Raw genomic sequence first — 20,812 nt, forward strand, 5'->3', positions numbered from 1 at the left:
TTGGGGTATAAATTATGGCAGTTGTCGCCGATTCCCCGTTTCATCCTCCGGCGGGTGAATCAAATCCCCGTGACAATTATCTCCCGGGGGGGTGATAAGTAACGAGGAAGGAAGGAAGGTGTGTTACTGATGGTATCTAATTAACGTGGTATTACGACAGATCTTTTTTAATTTGTAAGCCAAATGGTTCACTTGACTTACCCGTGTCCGAATGTTGACGAGTCACTTCCTGTGATGTGATGTCGACTCCGGTACTTCAGCCAATGACCTTTTCCTGTTAGCATGCAGTTATCTATGGGAGTTATCTCTGGCCCAACAGACTCGGTAACTGTCGATGGGCGTGATGATGTGTTTCTGAACTTTGGAAAAAAAAAAAGAAAAGAACACGAGTTTAATTATCATCTCACCTTTCAGGAAGATCGCATCCTGATATTCACGGCGAGCGTGAACCTCATTCATTCGAAATGTCCCGCCGGTATTAATGATTCACATTATAGATAACGACGGTGATAAACGCCGTGACACCCCATTATCAAGAAATGAGTAACGGGGGGCAGTGGGAGGGGGGGGAATAAGAAGATTTCGACGTCGAAGCCAGTGTCGTAATCAGAGGCACGAATGTCGCATGACGTCAGTGACTCAGTTAAACATGGCGGGTCAGTGGTGCAGTGTCGTGTTGTCGCTCTCCGTTTTAGCGATTTCTATATTAAATACGTCCTGTGCGCATATAAATGGTGAGTGGAAAATTCGCTAAGGCAATGATACTTCCAGCGAATTGGTGAAAATACGGCTGAGTGAAGTGAAAGTCGCGAATTTGCCGAGTTGTGTTCGTGGTGCGTTGTTTTGAAGTGAAGTCTAAGTTTCTCTCTCTCTCTCTCTCTCTCTCTCTCTCTCTCTCTCTCTTTTCTACGTGGGAAAATATATGAAATATATAATTCTCTCTCCTACGTCGAGAAGCACGATATATAATTCCTCTCTCTCTCTCTCTCTCTCTCTCTCTCTCTCTCTCTCTCTCTCTCTCTCTCTCTCTCTCTCTCTCTCTCAGTGATGACCACACCTATGGGAATTATGTCGGGATTTCAAGCAGTAAATGCTTTTAATAACGCAATAAAGAAAAAAAAGATCGTTTTCGTTAGGCAAGGTCGGCCAACTCGCGAACGGGTGACCATCCTTAGGGAAATAGGGTTAGGCTAGGCCAGGTTAGGTTAGGCTTCTGTAAGACTTTTTTTTTTTTCTTTGGCAAACTTTGGGAGTTTTTTTTAAGTTTTTAATCTTTAAAAAGTTTTGTTTTAAATTTATAGGAAAATTTAATGGGTAGAACTAAGTTTTCCTATAGTATTTTGGTTCCTTGTTATTAATTTTTTTTTGTCGTTGGTCGACTGTAATTAACCTATATTTAACCTGTAATTAACCGGTAATTAACCTCGGAACTGATTACGTTTTTGTACGCTGGCCGTCCTGCAATGCTATCGTGCTTGCGCTCTGTTATAGGGGAGCGTTTGGTAAAAAGTCGAGTTTCCTTCACCGGGGCGGGTCTGGGGGCAGAGCCCCCCCCCCCGGTTAAAGTAACACAGCCAACTAGGTTAGGTTGGGTTAGTATGGTTCATTTTATAATAGAATTCCTTAACCAATCCCTTCTCGAACATATGGCTCCCTAATGACCTTCGTATTCGTGGAACCGTTCCACATAGTCTGTGCAGGGCCGTTACTTTGAAATACTATGCAATTTCTATAGTTTAGGGCGTATCCCATAAGCCTATAGCCAAGCTATAGCCTAACATAACCCAGGCCTAGTATAGCCTAACCGTACGGTATTGGTGGTGGCTACTCTGTCTATTGTAGTATGATTAGAAATATAAATTATGTCCATCTATTAAAAAACCTAAGCGTCTCTTATAGTTCGATTGGAAATAATATAAATTATGTCCATCTGTTAAAAAACCTAAGCGTCTCTTATGGTTCGATTGGAAATAAAATAAATTATGTCCATCTATTTAAAAAAACCCCAAGGTGTTTTGTATATTTAAGTAGTGTATGGGGAAGCATAATTATTTTGGGTTAGGGTATATCTCGTAGGCCTATAGTGTATCCTAGGCCTATAGCCTAACTCTGTGGTTGGCAGCGGCTAGCTTATCATTTATAGTAATATAAAATACCCATCTAATAAAAACTTAAAATACCCATCTTATAAAAAAAAATCCTAAGTTCTGTAAACCTGATTAACAGCGTTACAGTTACATTATTCTTACCATAGGTAAGCTAATGATAGCGCATATGCCTAGTTTACATAGGCCTACGATAGGGAGTGGTAGGTTACAATAAGGTTAGGCAAGGTTTTAGCCTAACCTAAACACTCCAGGTCTAAGGGATATGTAAAGTTCAGCCAGTTGTATGTCACCATAGAATTTGATCTATGGCTGGGCTTGTTATACACGACGATTATCTTTATCTTGATTACTCTGTCTTGAAGGCCAAGGGAGACTGTCTAGACCTGAGGCTCTCTGTGGGTAATCTAAGCTTCGATACCTAACTGAATTTCCAAAAGATTTCATGGAATAGCTGTAAAGTAGGCCTGATACATTTCAGTGTCACCTTAATGGAATTTCAGTTTAAGAAGCCCCTTATAACTTTTAAAATGCCCAGTGGGAGCTGGTTCATGGCAATGCAAGGAGATCCTTTACATAAATGATTGACTCACCACCCATGTAACTTTGTGATTACTGGTAGTTACTTTAATTTATAGGACATTAAGAAAGAGACTTTATTTTATAGGACATTAAGAAAGAGGCCTTCACAGAGATTTTATTTACTGTCTTTGTTTCATGTTTTTATGTTAATCCCTGAGGGGCTGGTACTAAACATGGCCTCCCGAGGAGCTCTCCTTTGTAAAAGTGTGTAGTAAAGACTGTAAATTTTTAAAGTTATCTCTCCTGTACTATATCATATACACGCTTTTCTATATTGTTAAGTAAAATAAATCCATTAATGAACAATATCTCTGTGCGCAGCTCCTCCTTGAAATCACTTTATTTGTGAGCAGTGATAGTATTTTATAGGAGAGTTCTTAATAGAGGGAATGGCCGGGCTAGTGAACAAAATTTACTATCATAATTTCAGTCTGTCATTTAGTAATATTATTATTCAGAAGGTAAACCTTATTTATATGGAACAAGCCCACATGTGCCATTGGCTTTAGATTCAAGCTTCCAAAGAAAATGGCGTTCGTTCAGAAGAAGTTAGAGAAGGTAATGGGAAATACAGAAAGAGGAAATACATTTTTAGGAAAACAGATAAGTTACAATTAATTTAGTTGCATCCTTTGGTATCGGCGCAGAATTCCATGCTGTTCAGTTTTCAGTTAGTTGTGTGACTTTCCTTGTAATTTTATGAACAGCATAGTATATAAAAATAGGTTGGAAGTGGTTTCATTAAAATATTAAAAATGACCAAATACTGTCCAGGGAATCTTGGAGTGTAGAGGAAGAAAAGTGATAGACAGCTGAAGTCAAAAAGGAAAATTGAGGTTACCGACATTAGCCTATACCTGTACAGAGAGCAAGAAACTTAGGAAAGTTGCAAGAGATATAGGTGCTCTCTGTCATTATTTTGACTTATAAAAGTGTTATTGGTCATCTGGCCTGAAGGTGTTGTAATGAATTAAGAAGAGATTTGGAATAACCTCGCTTGTCTGTCATAGTTAGAGGGTTGAATGTATCTCAGTGGAAGGACACAATTGTTTGTTCAACTTAAACATGAACAGGTATTGCAAGAATAATTGGTGTAACGTAAATAACATGACAGTAGGGAAGGCTTTAGAATATACATATGCTTAACTTTTAAGAGATACCACCCTCAAATGGAGGTTTAAAGGTGTACAGGAATCTTTGTCATCTTTCTGTTTGTCCCGCTGCCATGCTCTGTCCAGGCCATATCTGTAAGCAATGAGGTTCATTGACCAAGGACACGGCGAGAAGTAAACATAATCTTGTCCAGGTCTTGACCTCGTTATACAGGAATTTCCAAGGCTCGTAGTTTGCATAATAGTTGACCTCGAATTAGAAGATAAGCATTGCCAATTAGACCACCCCAGCAGGTATTGCTCTCATGACAAAACAATTGCCTTATATTGTGACTAGTTAAATGCTGTAAGCAGAATCTTACTAGTCAGTATTTGTTGTGTACTGTACTATGAGAGAGGTTAATACCTTGAATGCTTATGCACTTATAATTGACTACACATACAAAAAAGTAACCAAATGATAAGTAAATGAACTGTTAGGATGTCAGCTGTGACCAGTGAATGAATAAATGGTAGTGTACACATTCTCTATGCAAGGCACGATTCAGGGGTACTGCCTCTTGCCTAGTAATGAGTGATTGGATATAAGATGAAAATAAGCATGTGGCCCTAAAACTGCCTCTGAGTCGGTGCTTAATGATTATTTACCAAGGGGTTTAACATGCTGCACCAGTAGGTGGTAGTATCCTAGGTTGGTTTGATAATTAAAGGGAAGTAGTGGAAGTGAGAGATGGAGACCAAATGTGTAAAATGTCCAATGAGGTCAGTTTTGCTGGCTGTAACTGATTCATCAGTCTACTGGTTGCCTGGGCCTGCCTAGTAGAATTTGTATGCATTTCTTTTCAATTTTTTATTTTTTAATTAGCTGATAGAAAAGGCAGAATTTAGTAAATAGAGACTTTGAGATGATGATTGTGTGTGCAGTAACCAAAAAAAAAAAATCCAATTTGGCAAAGCTTAGTCTGAATGACCTTGGAATGTTCAATATTTATGTATACTTTACGGATTTATATAAACACATATATCACATTGACAATTTGTGGGAATATGGTACCTCACATTTAAAAAATTATTTGTAAGTGTTCTTGTTACATAAATAACTCATTCAACTTTTACACCGTTTTTTGTAATATTCTGAATGATTTAGTCTGTCGGCTTAAAGTCAAGAACATTCTGGGTAAATTCATGGTTGAAGATAAATGTAATTCCAATCATAGGTGTTATAGTAGCATGCAAAAGAAAACTATTTATTGCATGGCGATCATTACAGTTTTAATCTTTGTGTGTCAATTTTATATATATTTTTTCCCACAGAATATGCAAGAAAATAGTACAGTATCGACATTGTTCCTTGTTTTTATCCTCAATAAATGAGTGTGTATTGTAAATAGCACTCCAGTAAGTTTTGGAATATGGTATTGTTTCTGGATTCAGAAAGAAATCACTTTATAAGACAGGAGAAGTAAGAGGAATTCACAAATTTCATGTTTCAAAACCCAAACCATTTCAGTTGTGATCATTGACACGGTGAAATTGAAAGTATTAAATAAAGTGGTGTGAATTTTATAAACAAATCAATATTGCTGTTAATGAATTCCTGCTCTGTAGTGATAACATTTTTATTTACAGATCCTGAAACCTATTTGTCGTATAAAGGAGAATTAGATATAACAGGAGAGTGGGACAACAGACCCCTCATACGTTTAAGACGAGAAGATAATCCAAAGGATAAGGAGAAAGATGGAGAGAAACCGACATCTGCGGTTAGTTCTCTGAAGTTTCTTGTTTTGTGCAGAGTGTATGGGCCAATTTGCATCAATAGTGGAGTTAATGCTGGCATTGTCACATTGGCATGGAGTGTGATTTGTCTTTGAATGCATTTGCTCTCAGCTTTTTGCCATTGTTTTTGTGTTCTTGTTGCACATGCATTTTCATTTCATTTTGAACTGACCACTCTTCATTTCTTAACAAGTATCTCTGTTTTTAACAACTGAATTAGAATATGCTGTGCTGCACATCATTTTCATGAACACATTATGCAGAGGTACATTTTTCACAGATTGTGTCATTAAGTACTGTGTGTCTGTCAGTTGTTTATGCTGTGTTTTTACTAAACTGGTGTGGAAGAGTGAAGACATTTTGATATGACCATTTTAATGCTACTCATTTATCATCTTGATTTTAATATCATTAATTTCATTCTGCCTCACAAGTCACTTCATTTGTGATAGTGTTCTCGTCCCATTTGCAACACCAGATTTCATGGCATACCCCAGTGCTCTCTGTTCCTGTTGTTGGAAGCAAAATGCCTAACGAAGGTTCCCTCTGGTAGTGTTTTTCAATTTCTTATTATTGAGGTAATCCTAAACAACCATTTAACCAGGCACAGCAATGTTCTTTGAGCTAGGCACCAGTTCAGACTTGTGAGTGCTGCCTGTAATGGACTCACAGAATGAAGCCCTTTTATGTTACTGAAGAAATGACATTTACAGCATTTCATTGCTCAATTTAGCAGCTTCTTTTTGAGATGCTATGTGCTCGAAAGGCTTGTATGTACATAAAATTGAGTTTAATGTACTGTATATATCCATACTGACATAAGTATGTGTATGCAACATGCAAAAAAGTTTGCTTATGTGGCTTGTATTGTAGCGTCGCCTCTCCTTTTTGTATAAAGTACTGGAGTATTATTCATGAATACAGTACTGAAATGTACATATGTACATACTCTGAATTTGCTGCAATTTTGCCTGTCTAATAATCATATATAAAGTTGCCTTAGTCAGTGAGATTTTAATCAGTGGTAGTACAGTATTATATTCAGTTGAAAATTGAATGTCATGATTTTTTTTTTTTTGTATTGGTTTCCTTATCTTACAAGTACCCCCCTATTGTTTTCTGTTGAGTGTCCAGTTTATCAGGTGTTTTACGGAAAAAATAACTTAACTGTTAACTTGTCATGCTCAGTATTATTAGAAGTAGTCAGTTTTTCTTCTAGTAATTGTACAGGATGAATGCACTAGTAGTATTTCTGCTGTCAAAAGACAAGTTTGATTCCGAGTTGCACAATTTTATAGTGCTTGATGATAATTGGTTTGAAGTTGCATGTGAACTAGGTAACACTGCTATATGTTCTTCTGGCCTAAGGTCCAGAATGGACAGTTAAGCTTTCCATGACATTGTTATTGCATTGTTATAAGTAGTCAGGCACTTCTTTGAGAAAAGTCTTGTGAAATTGGTGTGGTGCAGACCTTGTTTTGCCTTTGAATTGTTCTTTTTCCTGGCCCAGACAAATCATATTAGTTGGAATAGGAGTGAAGAGTCATTGAAGGACTTATTCTGTTATCTCGAGATCTCCGATGGTGTTAGTATGGAGTTGTATTGTCTTTTTACTGAATTGTTTTTCTGTATTCATGTCCTTTTTGGCACTGGTAGTAGTTGCAGGGACACCACTTTGCAGTTGGTTTTTTGGACTCTGTTAATAAAGTGTTTATCAGGATGGTTACATTCAGTGTAAGGATCATATTGATGTACAGATTCTTAATGCAACAGGTGGGACTTCATGAGACAAATAGCCCTGAAACTGGAGGTTAATGCTAGGAGATGATAATAGTGGTGATCATCTACTTATAAGTTAGGATAAGGATTAGTATTATTGACAGTTATACTGACATATGATGGCAGTCACCATTCATATGATTTGGTGGCAGTATGAGTGGATGACATTCCTGTGAAGGATGAGGACACTATGTTATAGATTAACATTTGTAGAATCTGCAAGCGTTTCAAATCAAGGCATAAATGCCAGTTGAAGTAGAGAGTGCTTCATCAGGAAGAACACTGCAGACCTAAAGTTCACTTAATATAACAACAGTTAGACAAAGACAGTAATTAGTTTAAAGACCATGAAATGGTGGGAACTGAAGAGCTATTCAGTATTCAATCAAATGAATAGTGAGTTGATTGAGATTGCAGCTGAAGATTGTCATCTTTGAGAATTTGTGTGAATTTGTTAGGATTGCCAGCTTTGTTTAGATGTTAAGTGGCATAATTGCCAACAACAAAACGACCTGTGTCGTCAGTTTTAATGACTGGTTTTGCTATAAATGGTATCTGTGGGTGACTTGTTGTGCTCGTCAAAGGCAGCCAGGATTTTCTGTTGTCCTAATGTTCTCGGTGGTAAACGTTATTGTGAGGATTGGCTTTGTGGGTTGAAGTCAGTAAATTTCAAGTGGGATAGAAGAAAAGGAGGTCATAATTTATTGATGGCTACCTTCGTGCATTTAAGATCATGTGTGTAGTTGCTGGTAATTTGATAGCCATTCCCATGAGCAGATAACCTCACTCTGTTTAAACTGTATAACGATCCAGAAGTCAAAGACATAAGCTGAGTATTAGCCTTCTCTGATGCTGTCATCAGACTGCAGAATTATACTGGACTGATGCTTTGTCTATGACATATTTTGTAATGAACAGACTGTTGTTTTACTCTAGGGTATATGTTAATGCAGCCCTTCCCTGCGGCATTCATGGTGAATATGATATGGCAGATCATTTATTTGACATGTTGGCACTCATATTTGCTTGCTCTTGCTCTCAGCTGGTTACGGGCTGACACGGAGTAGTATTTTCTAGCGGTCTGTCTCATTATGAAAATGTTAGTTCACTTAGGAATTGGTTATTGAAAAAGTGAATGCTTTTACTTTTTCAATAAACCATTTTGGGTTAATCTTATTTGTGCAAGATTCTTGTCAGGAAATTGAGAATATTCAATATTTAGTTATATTTAAATATTCAAGGGCAGAATAGTCGTAACGATGTTGTGATCTTCCAGCATGTTTAGTATATTGACATTGTAATACCAGATTTATATTGCACGAGTAATATTTTTGTTGCCTTGATCCATGTTATGCTGATCTTGACAAAGTATGATATATTTGATACCCTAATATGGAATGTCCAATGAAATCGATGTAAATGCTGTACAGTATGATATTTGATAACCTGTTGTGAAATATCAGAGGATTGTCTAATACTGCCCTGATGTTTTTATGCATGTTAACATAATCATTTTTTAGTCTGTATTTTCCAACCAAAGATGGTTACTACCACATGTCTTGCTGCCATTCACATTTTTCTGAATTTCCTGCCATCCTGTCTGTATCACATGTACCATATTCAGTCTCTGGCTCATTTTGCTGTGTATTTTTGTTTGCAGATTATATTGTCATTTTACCTGTATATGTTCACTCCCAAAGTTTTCTTCCTGTTGCAGTGTTATGTACTCATTTGATGTTACATCCACTGGACTTTTGTAAAGTTAGTTCCTGCGTTTACATCTGTAGGGCCCTGAAATCTTGATTTTGTGTTAACTAAAAAGTTAAATGGTACTCTCTAACTTGCCATAGTGCTGCTACTAATTCTGAATAATAATCTGCTTGCTAACATTATGCAAAAACTTGCAGGGGAAGAAGCCGACTGTTCCTGCAAAAAATCCCAAAGTTAGCAAGGTTTCTTCTGCCGCAAAGAGCAAGCTGCTACTGAAGAAAGTGGCTAGTGATGATAGTCTCTCGGTAGAAACCCCCTCTAGTGTCGAAACATCCAGTAATGATACTAGTTCTACTACCACCACTACTACTACTACTACCACCACCACATCCATCACTACTACTACTACTACCTCCTCACCTACCACCAATCCTGTCCCGATTAGTACCGGTGATTCTTCAGCTGTCGTCCCCTCTACGGAAGGAGCTAGTTCAGAGAATGTCACGGGAGGGGCAATGGTGGGTTATGGCTGAAGTAATGTAGTTTTTCCTCGTACTTCATCACGATTGTTTAGTCTCTGGCAAGGACAAGAACTTGATTTCTGTAGGGTATATATTGCTATGGATGTTAAGTAGGACTTTTGCAATGCTTTTTGAGTTAAGTTTTCTTGATAGTCATTTTTCATACCTGGTACAAGTACAGTAGGAGCTCGTAGAAACTGTTGAGAATGGGGATAATGTAGTGTCGCTGTAGTTGGTTATACTGTACTGTATGTAGTCACCTTTTTTTCCTTGTATAGAATTCTTTTTGCAGGTTGGCTTTTGTAGCTTTTAGTGAATTGTCCTGTATTTATATATTTTTCTTATTACAGCAGTTTTTTCATAACGTATATAATTCCAGTTGCAGCTTTCTAAAAGTGTTGGTTTTGGCAACAGTAATACATACCAAGCATGAAACTTGTAAATGAAATGGGAATAGGATGGTTACTGTTCAGTTTGCTAAACATACATAAAAAAACATAAAAAAATAAATGGCTTAATACTAACAGTGAATCTCAAGCCCTCAGGAAGGTTCGAATGGCCTGTCCCTTAGAAAGTCTGGACTAGGGTCATGTAACGATGAGACCTCTTCATGATAGTGTAGTGAAAATACTGAAAACTAAATATTTTTTGTTCTTGTCGTTGTGCAAAGGGGCCATTGTTGTGTTAATGTCAGGTAGCCCAGTATTGAAGATGTGACTAATATACATTACTGTAGTTATTCTGAGATTTATGTTGAGAAAATTTGGTACCCAGTAAAATTACAAATAAAATTGTCAGTAGAAAGACACTGTTTTGTAGAGATGTTTAAAACTTATGTATACTTACTGTTAAATTTACAGCTTTTTTGATGCCTTTTAAGTTAGTTATAAAGCTTGTTCCCTGCATTGTGTAGACAAATACTCAAAAAGTTTTTGTACAAAATCCTTTGGTATCTTCCAACCCACCTGTTCAATGTCTTCTATCTTATAAAGCTCCAGTGTTCATTTGTGTTCCCTGTTAGTCTAGAAATGGGTCTTATTCTTGTTAGGTAGCACCACACGATGAACCTGCGATAGTGTCAATCATTCGAGGGCTATTTTCTCCACATGATTCAGTGATCTGGTAAAATTATGGATTTTCTGTGTAGGATAACTGTCGATCAATTTGGTGGTGTGTAAAAGGAAAAGTGTGACAGTTTCAGTTAGTGTTTTTGTACAAAGTTGTGACTTGGTGTTTTGCTAGCCTTTATCACTTTTTTTGCTTTATGAAAATGTAAGGGGTATACTCTTTTCTTAGTGTGATGTTATGTTGATAGAATTATTCTTTGAAATTGCCAATGTAGAATAGGTTAGATTTACTTAATTGGGTTTGCTTTCATGCTTTTCATTTGTGTATGTGTGGTCTTCATTTTGCTTGATACATAAATATGGGTTAATGACTTTAATGGATTTGAAAGGAATCTTTTATAACTGCTGTAAATATGTGACCATGTAAACATGCTGGCCAGTCCTGTGAGAGCCAAGTAAAATTGCTCAGTGGTCTGGTTAAACTACTAAATAATAATAATGTAAATATGTCATTTTGCTCCCAATAATTTGCACTGTTCAGTAATGTGGTTATGGTTAATTTTTGTGAGTATGTATACTGGCATTGTAAATAGATTTAATTTATATTAAAGGTAACAATATGTTGGAAACTTACACCATACTGTACCTTGATGAAGTTTGCCAAAGGAATAGTAGGATAAAAAAGTGTTGAATATTTCAGTAAAAGTTTTAGTTTTTAATAATTGAATTTTTGAATTGTGCTCATAGATGGTTGGAATCCAGAAGAGAACTGTAATTTAATTTGTTGGCTGTAGACATTTGGATGAAGTCTTTAGCATGTTTTGTGTTGTGTTTAGATTTATTTTATTGCGCAGAAATATTTTCTTGATTCTAACATTTATGAATGAAACTGGACACCTGGAAGAGTTGCCAATACGTCATTAGAATTGTGGTACTTTTATCAGAAAAGTAGTATGTATGAGGTAGTTTAACCAGATCACTTAGTCAAGTTTTGATAATTGTAGGGTAGACCTGAAATATTTATGAGATTGGAGGTAAAAAGGAAGCAAAACTAGTTTAAAGAAGTCGGACAGCTGGGTGAGAAACACACACACACACATGGGAATACTGTATTAGAGAAAAATAAACAGGGAAGTAATGCATTTGTGGATGAAGGTATGCAGAAACTGGTTAGAACTGCCTTCTGTACTGATCATCTCTCCAGAATGTTCTCTGTTATTGCAGTAATCATGTTCGTGGTTCACTCTCTCATGTGAATGTGTTTTTTCCTTATGGCATTTAAGGTCAACAAAACACAAAGGGTCAGACATCAAGTTTTCCTGGTCTCAAAGTGTTGAAAGATCTTTCTCCCTGTGAAATCACACATTTTTTACATCGTTCTTTGATCTTAAGGATATTTTTTGTGTACAGTGTATTTTTCCCCTCTCAGATACAAATGGGCCTTGTTATAATTCTGCCATGAATCTGTCAGCTCATTTTGAGCTGCTACTACACTTCATCCAAGCTTACATAAGACACCCTTGCTAACATACATAAGACACCCTTGCTAACATACTCACATTAGACTTCTTATAGATAGGTTATCATAGCATGCATAAAGGAGTGAATTCATTGTGTTGGCTCAAGTACATGCATGTCTTGGCGGTTGTGGTTTTTATGATGCAAAGATGTATACACTGGGTAATCATGAGGCTAATCTTGTCTGTCAGCCTTGAACTTTCTATAGTAGAATTTAGGAAAGTTGAGAGTAGTAGTATTATAAAGTAGCTGAGTGAAACCACTAATTGGCATTTGGGTCACCTGCAGATGTTCTTCCATGGAGTAAGGTGAGGTTAGAAGAGTTGAACAGCTAACTTGGAGGAGACCAAAGGGAACAGGTGAAAAGTAAAAGGAAACAAATTTAGTTGGAGGCTAATAGGGTGCTGTAGAACACCTTTAGTAATGGCAGCGTTGTGACCGTGAAATTAAGATAAAACATACAAATTAGAGGTAATCATGTAAAATATTTAACAAAGGCAGTAATCAAGCATTTTCAATATGATTGTCATGGTAGGGCATGCTGTGGCTCATTGTAAGTGGTACCCATCCGATAAGGAGTTAAGATGTTAAGTTTGCAAATGTTGACGTGAACAAAAATAGGGATAAATTTCTTCAGGAGTTGAGAATGTCAAATCTTACTCAGTCCTCTGATGAAATGTATTTATTCATTTCTGTTAGAACATATCTTAAATGCAGAATTGCAACTTTTGATGCATCGTATAGGGCTTCGTTTTGAAATACATAAACTATAAGTTTAGTTTCTAGTTTTCTGAATTTTTTTTTTGGATGCCAGAATGTTTCTGATGGTTATCCAGTATTTTACCAGAGCTTCCGAAAACAAAACGAAAGTTAGATAGCCTTGGAAGGAAGTTAGTATAGGTGCTCTTTTGAAACTAGTCTGGTAAAGAAATATTTGTCTTTGTTTTGTCAGTGTGTCATAGCAAATTATGGTAGACTTCTCTTATTATGTTAATTTACTGCTTGCTTGTTGGCAATGCTTATAATATTGGTGAAACCCAGCTTTTAAGAAAATGTTACAGTAATTCGAGCTGTTTTTGTAAAAGTACTTTTAGTGAATATGGTTCCTTGCTGATTTGTTGTTTATAACTGTGAATGAAAATTGAGAATTTCCTTTCAAGATATAATATTCATAATAATTTTTTTTTTTTTTTTCATAAAATGTTTCACTTCGGTTATAAATCCACAGCCAGTCGATTTGGTACCTAAATCTACGGCAGCACCAAACATTCCAAAAAATGACACAAACACGGGTGCCACAGATGCCCCTGTCAAAAGTGTAGATGGCCAGCGGCCTATTGACATGGAGGAGGACCCTGACAGTGGAGCTGACGACATGGTTCCCATCTCAGGGTATGAAACCAAGAACACGACAATTGATCACCATCGGTAAGCTTGCTCGTCTCATCCTGTAGTTGTGGCTGGCTGTAAGGGCCTTGAGCGTAGGCATTACGGGTCTTTGCAGTGTCCTTCAGCCTTTAGCTGCGACCTTTTTCATTCCTATTACTGTACCTCCATTCATATTCTCTTTCTTCCATCTGACTTTCCACCCTCTCTTAACAACTTTTTCATAGTGCAACTGCGAGGTTTTCCTCCTGTTAAATCTTTCAAACCTTGCTTACTGTCAGTTTCCCTTTCAGTGCTGAATGACCGTATAGGTCCCAGTGCTTGGCCATTGGCGTAAATTCCAATTCTATTTGGGATTTTTTCAGGTAAGTAAATGTTTTAATATTTTGGCATTTATTATTTTTTTTTATATTTGCAGTTTGTTTATTGATAACATTTTTTGTTTCTTGCCTGATAGTGTTGGAGCCTATATCCAGGCTTGAGATTCTGAAAGATCATATTCTCTGGTTTTTTCTGGTAAATTAAATTAAACTAAATACCTTTTTGCCTTTTTTATTTCATGAAAATAACTTTCTGGCAGCAAATCAGTCACTAAAAAATCTTTTTTAAATTACAAAGCATTAATTTCAGTATATGTGGGAAATTAAATGGCACAATTAGTCTTATTTTTGCCTTGTTTTTGCTCTTTATCAAAACTACTTCCAGGAAGGATAATCTATTTGTAGGAAGGATATTGGTTGTACTTTATCAGTATGTTCTTAGTCTATAGACTGTGTACTTTATCCTTTTATAGATAGTGTATAGTCTTGTTTCTCTTTTCTGGTCCTTAAACTGCTCTCATGAAGTCAAGCAAGTCTGTTCCGTTCCTTTTGATTCTGGAGAGGTTCATTTGAACTTCAATTGTATTTTTCTGTTTTTTTTATATTTCTAAATTCAGATACAACGGTAATGAATTGGGCCATTTATTTTGGACATGTTTTAAATTGTACAAACTTCCTTATCTGACAAGTTTCTTGAAAAATGTCTTGACAGGATATGATAAGACATTACAAAATTATTTCCAGTGAATTCAGAAGGAACATACTTGATTTGTAGCTGTGTGTTTTTCCCCTTGTAGGTACTACACTTCTCTAACTGTAAAAGGGGATGGAAATGCTCAGCAGTACTGGGTGAACTTGGACACCCTGAATGAGGAAGTAGTCATTAAGAATGAGATGCTGTGCGACTCCCATCGCAGGGCTGCGGTGAGTATGGAAGTGCTGCTTCTCTTTAGTAATTTCCAGTCATAAGCTGTTGGTTATCTTTTGTTATTTGCCAAGTTCTGGATTGTTAGGCCAAAGGAGGATCTCTAAAAATGATGAGTAGTCTAAGTGGTATTCATGTTGAGTGTGTAGCTTGCAGAAACAGCGTTTATTATTATTGGAGGGAATGAATGGTTTTTGTTCATTTTTATTAGTTCTATGATTGTAAGATTTAGTAATTTAATTGTATTACTTACCGGGACTGTTAATATTCTTTGCCATAAGAAATTACTGAGTTTATCTAAGGTTTTTTTTAATTTTATTTGTACCCTTTAGTTCCAAGAACATTAAATTTCCAAGAAGGTGGTGATGAAGTATTTCTTTTGGCAATGATAGAAGTGTGATTTGCATAGATGATGCAGTCTCATGATTGGCCAGTTTTTTTTTTTTTTCTCTAAAGCCTAGATCAAGTGCAAGATTATTCATTTGCCTTTCCCGCTGGTTTTGCTTTAAAGAAATTTGAATTTCATAATTGCATTTATTGCAGTTATTAGATAATCTTTATTGTATACCATATCCTGATTTTTGCAATAAAGTAATTGCCAAAGTGTGCATTTGCTAGATTTGATATAATGTGGTTAGAGACCTCTTTTGTGCCTGAATAAATTATAGTTTAGTGGCAATACTTCCTAGGAAGTCCATCTACCCTATAACTTCCTTTAATATGGCATGAGACTGCCTGAATTGTTCAATTAGCCTTTCAGCTCTGTAGTACTAGACTGATTGTCATTTTATTTTCCTCCAGTGCTATGCATTACCATTCTTTTTTTTTTTTTTTACTTGTGTATAAAGCATCATATATGATTTTACTGTGTATTAGTTGTTCAATACCTGTATAGTGTTCAGTTGCATCTTGTTAATCTCATTTTGTTTGTTTTTAGATGACATTCGGTTACAAAGTGTTTCTGGGATGTATGTTAGTACGAGTTCTGTTTTTTGCTGTATCTTATGTTCTTTATGAATTTTGTTTCGGCAGACGGTTACCCTCAAGTTTGATTTCCCATTCTATGGCCACATGTTAAGAAATATAACCATAGCAACTGGAGGGTTTCTTTTTACTGGTGACTTTGTCCACACATGGCTTGCGGCAACTCAGTACATAGCCCCCCTAATGGCCAATTTTGACACATCGGTGTCTGCAGATGCATGTGTGAAATATGCTGATAACGGTAAGTGTTTCATGTATTGTAAAACTGCTCATGGGATTCTATGGCTTGTTTTGCTGGCTTTTGCCTCTGCAATGAGATTTAGGTTCATTGTTGGTGAAAGGGGATGAATACATGGCTACTTGTCAAGAGGTGCAAGGTGAATGGCCACATGACATGAGAGAAAGGGTGAATGGAATATTTTTTTAGTAGATAGTTTATACATCATGATGGTTGCAGACAGGGTGGCTGATTATTGAATTAAAGGATCTGAGAAACAATTAAGTAATCTGTTTTGAATTGCCGGGGGAATAGTGTATAAAAATGACTTTATGCATCTCTTTGTCAGAGCATCAAACATTTTATTCTTTAAAGTTTTGAATATTGCAGAGTTCTAGGGGCCTTAAAGATGATGCTTCCGATGTGTAGAATGTGTACAGAACGTGAGTTTGACATGTATGTAAGGGAGAATGTTGAATAAGTTTGTCACCTTTGTCAAGTACAGTAAATAAGTTTAAGGTCACCTTTGTCAAGTATATACAGTAAATAAGTTTAAGGTCACCTTTGTCAAGTATATACAGTAAATACTATAGTTGGTTGATTGAGTCAAGGAGATGAAGCTATAAAGTACAAGGTTGAAGTTTTGCACCTGAATTGTTACAGAATAAAGTTAACATGATTGGATAGGATGGTTTTTATAAGCTATCATTTTAATTCTTAGAAACCACACAATAGATACTAGTTTATTAGTCTGGTGCACTAACTACTTAATGTTAATATACTGTAATCAAGTAGTTTATCAAGACCTTTGAGTCAAAGAGTTTTAGACTCCAAGGGCTTGCTGGAGTGATGCGTCCTTTTAAATTGAAGCATGATAAAGTCAAGAAGTTGGACAGCCAAGTGGGGAGAGGCAATAGGGAAGGGATGAAAACTAAAATTAGAAACAGTGTAGGTGTGCTTGAAAGGATTTAGCAAAAAATCCTCTGGCCCTGTATAGTGTGCTGTTCAAGGCCACCAATGACTGATCAGAATGTAATTTATTCTCTATAGTTTTTACTCTAATACCCCCTTTATATATGAATGTTATTAATCTGTATTCTTCTGTTCACCATTTTTCCTTGCTTTGAATATATTCTGGTCAGCTCTTCAATGAATGATTTGTTGGGTGTTCTATTGGCCCCTCTGTCTTGAGGTCTTATTTTGATTTTATATACTTAGCCCTTCCAGAGTATTCTTATGTAAAAAATTTGTTAAAAGTAAAATATTAATTAAATAAGGTAAGATTACAAAGGGAATAAAATAAGACATACAAAAGCAAAGTAGGAGACCAGAGAGGCAATAAATGCAAATTATTTATGAGACAGAAAGCTTGCAGATAACAAGATAAAGGCAAAATAGACAAAACACTACGAACACTCAAAGGCCAGGACAAAATACTATGGACACATGTAGACCAGGACTTACCTTAGTACAGTAGTGGCGTAAGGCCTTTGATGATCTCATTGTCCCTACCCCAGAACTTTACAGCTTATCTTCTTAAAATCAGAAGGGCAAAAGTGAGAGTGCAAGTAAAGGGTATAGATATTGTTGCAACCATTTTGTACCTTCTTGTCTTCTGCACATACTATTGATGGTACTGTTGTGGATGCTTCTGCATTGTTTTCAGTTACTGCTATAGCTGCTCTTATTGTCTGCCTGCGACTCTACCATCTCATACCATCCTGGCTGGTAGCATTTCTGTAGTTCAGATATCAGGGCTTCAGGTGACATTGCTCATCCTCAAGGGGAGGAACTATAACTTTTGGGAGAGGGTTTGAGTCTCCTTATATTTTGATGGGGAATGTTATTGTCAGCCTAATGGGTTAGTTTTCCAGAATTTCTAAGCATTGAAGCCATTCTTTTAAAATTTTTTGTAACTGTAATGAATTTTTCCTCATTAACTTCAGCTTTTAGTGAAATTTCTGCATATTTTTTGCTACAATTTTATTTATTTTTCTCTTAACATTTCTGGTCTATTTTCTCAGGTACCGCATTTACTGTCCAGTGGGACAAAGTGAAGCTGAAGGATCACCAGGACGCTGGCACATTTACTTTCCAGGTATGACAGAAAGAAAAACTAAACTGCATTTAAAATTTGCCCCATAATAGCATAGTAATCAGTGGAAATCTATCACCAATGCAGGAGTCTCTCCCTCAATATTTGATACTGGAAGAATTGCACAAAGTTTTCCTTAAGATTCCATGTGGTTTACCTGGATTAAGTGATGTTTTCATTCCATTTGTTGTAATACTTTATTTGAAAGACTTTGTGACTGACGTAACATGCTCAATGGTGATAGTTCTTGTCGTATATGTTGGTATTTTATGTCCATTTCAATATGAAAAAGTTGGTTTCAGTTTAAGTATGTTTGAGTCTCACCTGTACCATTTTTTAAACAGGCAACATTGCATCAGTCGGGAGACATCATATTCACTTATAAACAGATACCAGTCACTGTCACAAGCATCCACGACGATGAGCATCCAGTGAAAGTTGGGCTGTCTGATGCGTACATAGTAGATCGTACCATCTTTTGTAAGTAGCATTTTATAGTTTCTGACCACTTAAGATTGCAGCACAGACTCTACTGTAATCTCATAGTTCTGCAGACACACTGCTGTTCATCTGTAACAAATAGCTAAAGAAAAAAAACACACACACACACACACACACACACACACACACACACACACACACACACACACACACACACACACACACACACACACACACACACACACACACACACACACACACACACACACACACACACACACACACACACACACACACACACACACACATACAAAATATGGAGATATGGAATGGAAAAAAAAGAGGGCCATTTTTATTTTGATGATCTTATATGCTGGCAAATTGAGTAGTTGTTGCAGTTCAGCATATTAGCGTTTAAAAACGTTGACTTGCAATGAATTCAGGTTCCAACTTAGTGATTCCCAGATGTATTGCAAGATGTTTTTGTAGCAGACTGCACTCAGGCCAATGTTTTGCGTGCTTAGTTCCGTTGCAAACAGGGAACTGTGTCATGCTTTATTGGTTATGGTTAAAAGATCCACAGCAGTGCTGTATACACAACTGTGGATCTTTTAACCATGTATAGTTCTAATTCAAGGTTAGGGGATCTATTCAAACCAATTTCTTGATATATTTCCATGTAGTTTGTTTGAATTTACATTTTTCAAAAGCAGTGTGTTTACCATTTAAATATGAATGTTAAAGTAACTTAATATTGATGGTTCATGCATGTGAGTGAAAATATCAGTTGAAACTACATGAAAAGGTTTACTGTGCGGGTAAAATACTTTGGTGATGAGGTATCACAGATTGCTCTGTATCCCTTAGATGTACGTCGAAAAACTATCTACGAATACCACAAGATCGATATGAAGAAGACTTTTACGATAGGGAATTGGACAGCTATACTCTTCAAGGCTTTACCAACGTGCATGACTTTGAACAGCTGTGAGACCTGTTTGTCAACAAAGATAAGTTTCCAGGTAATGATAGAGCTTTTTTCTAATGTTTTCAGTTTGGAATTACTGATAGGTAATTCTAAGATACATGAATACAGTGCCAAATTCCTTTTACTGCCATGCTTTGGAATTCCCCCTCTGCCTAGATTTTCCAGACTTGAAACTTCATGCATTACTTCCTCCACACTCAGGCCCTCCTTTTTTTCTTCCGTTTCCTTATGCTCTTCAGGCTTAAGAGAAGGACAGTGGATTGCTCAGGCTGGCAGCATTTCCTCATAAAACAGGTTTTGACATAATTAAAACCTATTTTTGGTAGCCGCTATGAGTCCTCAAAGGAGTTAAACAATTTACCGACTAAGTGAAAGTTGAATGAGATGATGAAAAATAATTGATCTCAAGATTAAACCCTGCCTCCACATGTAGAATCCTCCCCCCTCCTTTTTTCTGAGATCTATTTCATGCCATTATTATCCTTCTGTATGTTATACAGTATAACATTTCCTCGTATTCAAGCATTGTTTTTTCTCTGAAATTGAGCATTACCCCTTGAGTTGCAAGTAACAGTTCAAACTGTCATGACTCAGTATGTTACTTACATAGATTTTCTATCTGCTTGCAATATGAAGAACTGAAGGAAACTCATTCCTGAAAAAGTAGGCGAGAAAAACTGAATCCAAAACAAAATAACAATTGACAAAAATTACTACTGAATCAGGACTGGTAGCTTTTCATAATACAAAATCAAGGTCAAATCAGCAACTATGGTAATAAAAACCAAGCCCAAAGTGCAGACCTAGAAAAGCAGTATGCAGAATGTAAAGGAATAATGAAAGTTAGAGAAACACAAGGTTACAGTACTCTCTAAAATGGCTAATAAAGACTTACAAATTTACAAATCATCACCAGAATTAAGAAAATTTGCTGGGTAAATAAATTAGTGAAAATGTTCCTAATCTGTGAAGAGTAACTCTAGGCATATCTGCACACTGCAGAGTTGGATGAATGAATGATGCCCCAGAGGATGATGGAGCATGGTCTGGCTTTTGCAGTGGGGAACTTGTTTTTCAGTATTTAACAAGGTGGTGCAACTGGAGATCCATTTGCATGGAAGTAAGGCTAAGATTAATGGGTTCATAATCAACCACTCATTTTATACTGTTTTCTGTGAAGGAAAATCGTACTTGCTCCCTAGAATTCGAGCAAGAATTGGGGAAATTCATCCTTTCCCTTTTTAAGAATTCTCAAGGACCATTATGTCTCTCGTAGACCTTCC

General features: G+C 36.5%; 1 protein-coding gene across 6 annotated transcripts in view; it reads left to right on the top strand.

The window, feature by feature from the left end:
* Nucleotides 1-577: 577 nt before the first annotated feature.
* The window catches only part of l(1)G0289 (lethal (1) G0289), a 38,299-nt gene continuing 18,064 nt past the window's right edge, over nucleotides 578-20,812 (top strand). For 4 of the 6 annotated variants that reach the window (XR_010854213.1, XR_010854214.1, XM_067109764.1 and 1 more), the window contains exons 1-9: nucleotides 578-734; nucleotides 5,429-5,562; nucleotides 9,265-9,585; nucleotides 13,402-13,601; nucleotides 14,677-14,803; nucleotides 15,837-16,029; nucleotides 18,030-18,103; nucleotides 18,445-18,580; nucleotides 19,409-19,563. Coding sequence is in view for 3 of the 6 variants with exons in the window: in XM_067109764.1 (XP_066965865.1) it covers nucleotides 626-734; nucleotides 5,429-5,562; nucleotides 9,265-9,585; nucleotides 13,402-13,601; nucleotides 14,677-14,803; nucleotides 15,837-16,029; nucleotides 18,030-18,103; nucleotides 18,445-18,580; nucleotides 19,409-19,563 (1,449 nt within the window). In the remaining 3 variants the exon portion in view is untranslated. The remainder of the gene's footprint in view (nucleotides 735-5,428; nucleotides 5,563-9,264; nucleotides 9,586-13,401; nucleotides 13,602-14,676; nucleotides 14,804-15,836; nucleotides 16,030-18,029; nucleotides 18,104-18,444; nucleotides 18,581-19,408; nucleotides 19,564-20,812) is intronic. The other 2 variants (XR_010854215.1, XM_067109766.1) reach the window with 1 other exon arrangement.

Source organism: Macrobrachium rosenbergii, chromosome 10 (assembly GCF_040412425.1).
Source record: "Macrobrachium rosenbergii isolate ZJJX-2024 chromosome 10, ASM4041242v1, whole genome shotgun sequence".
NCBI lineage: Eukaryota > Metazoa > Arthropoda > Malacostraca > Decapoda > Palaemonidae > Macrobrachium > Macrobrachium rosenbergii.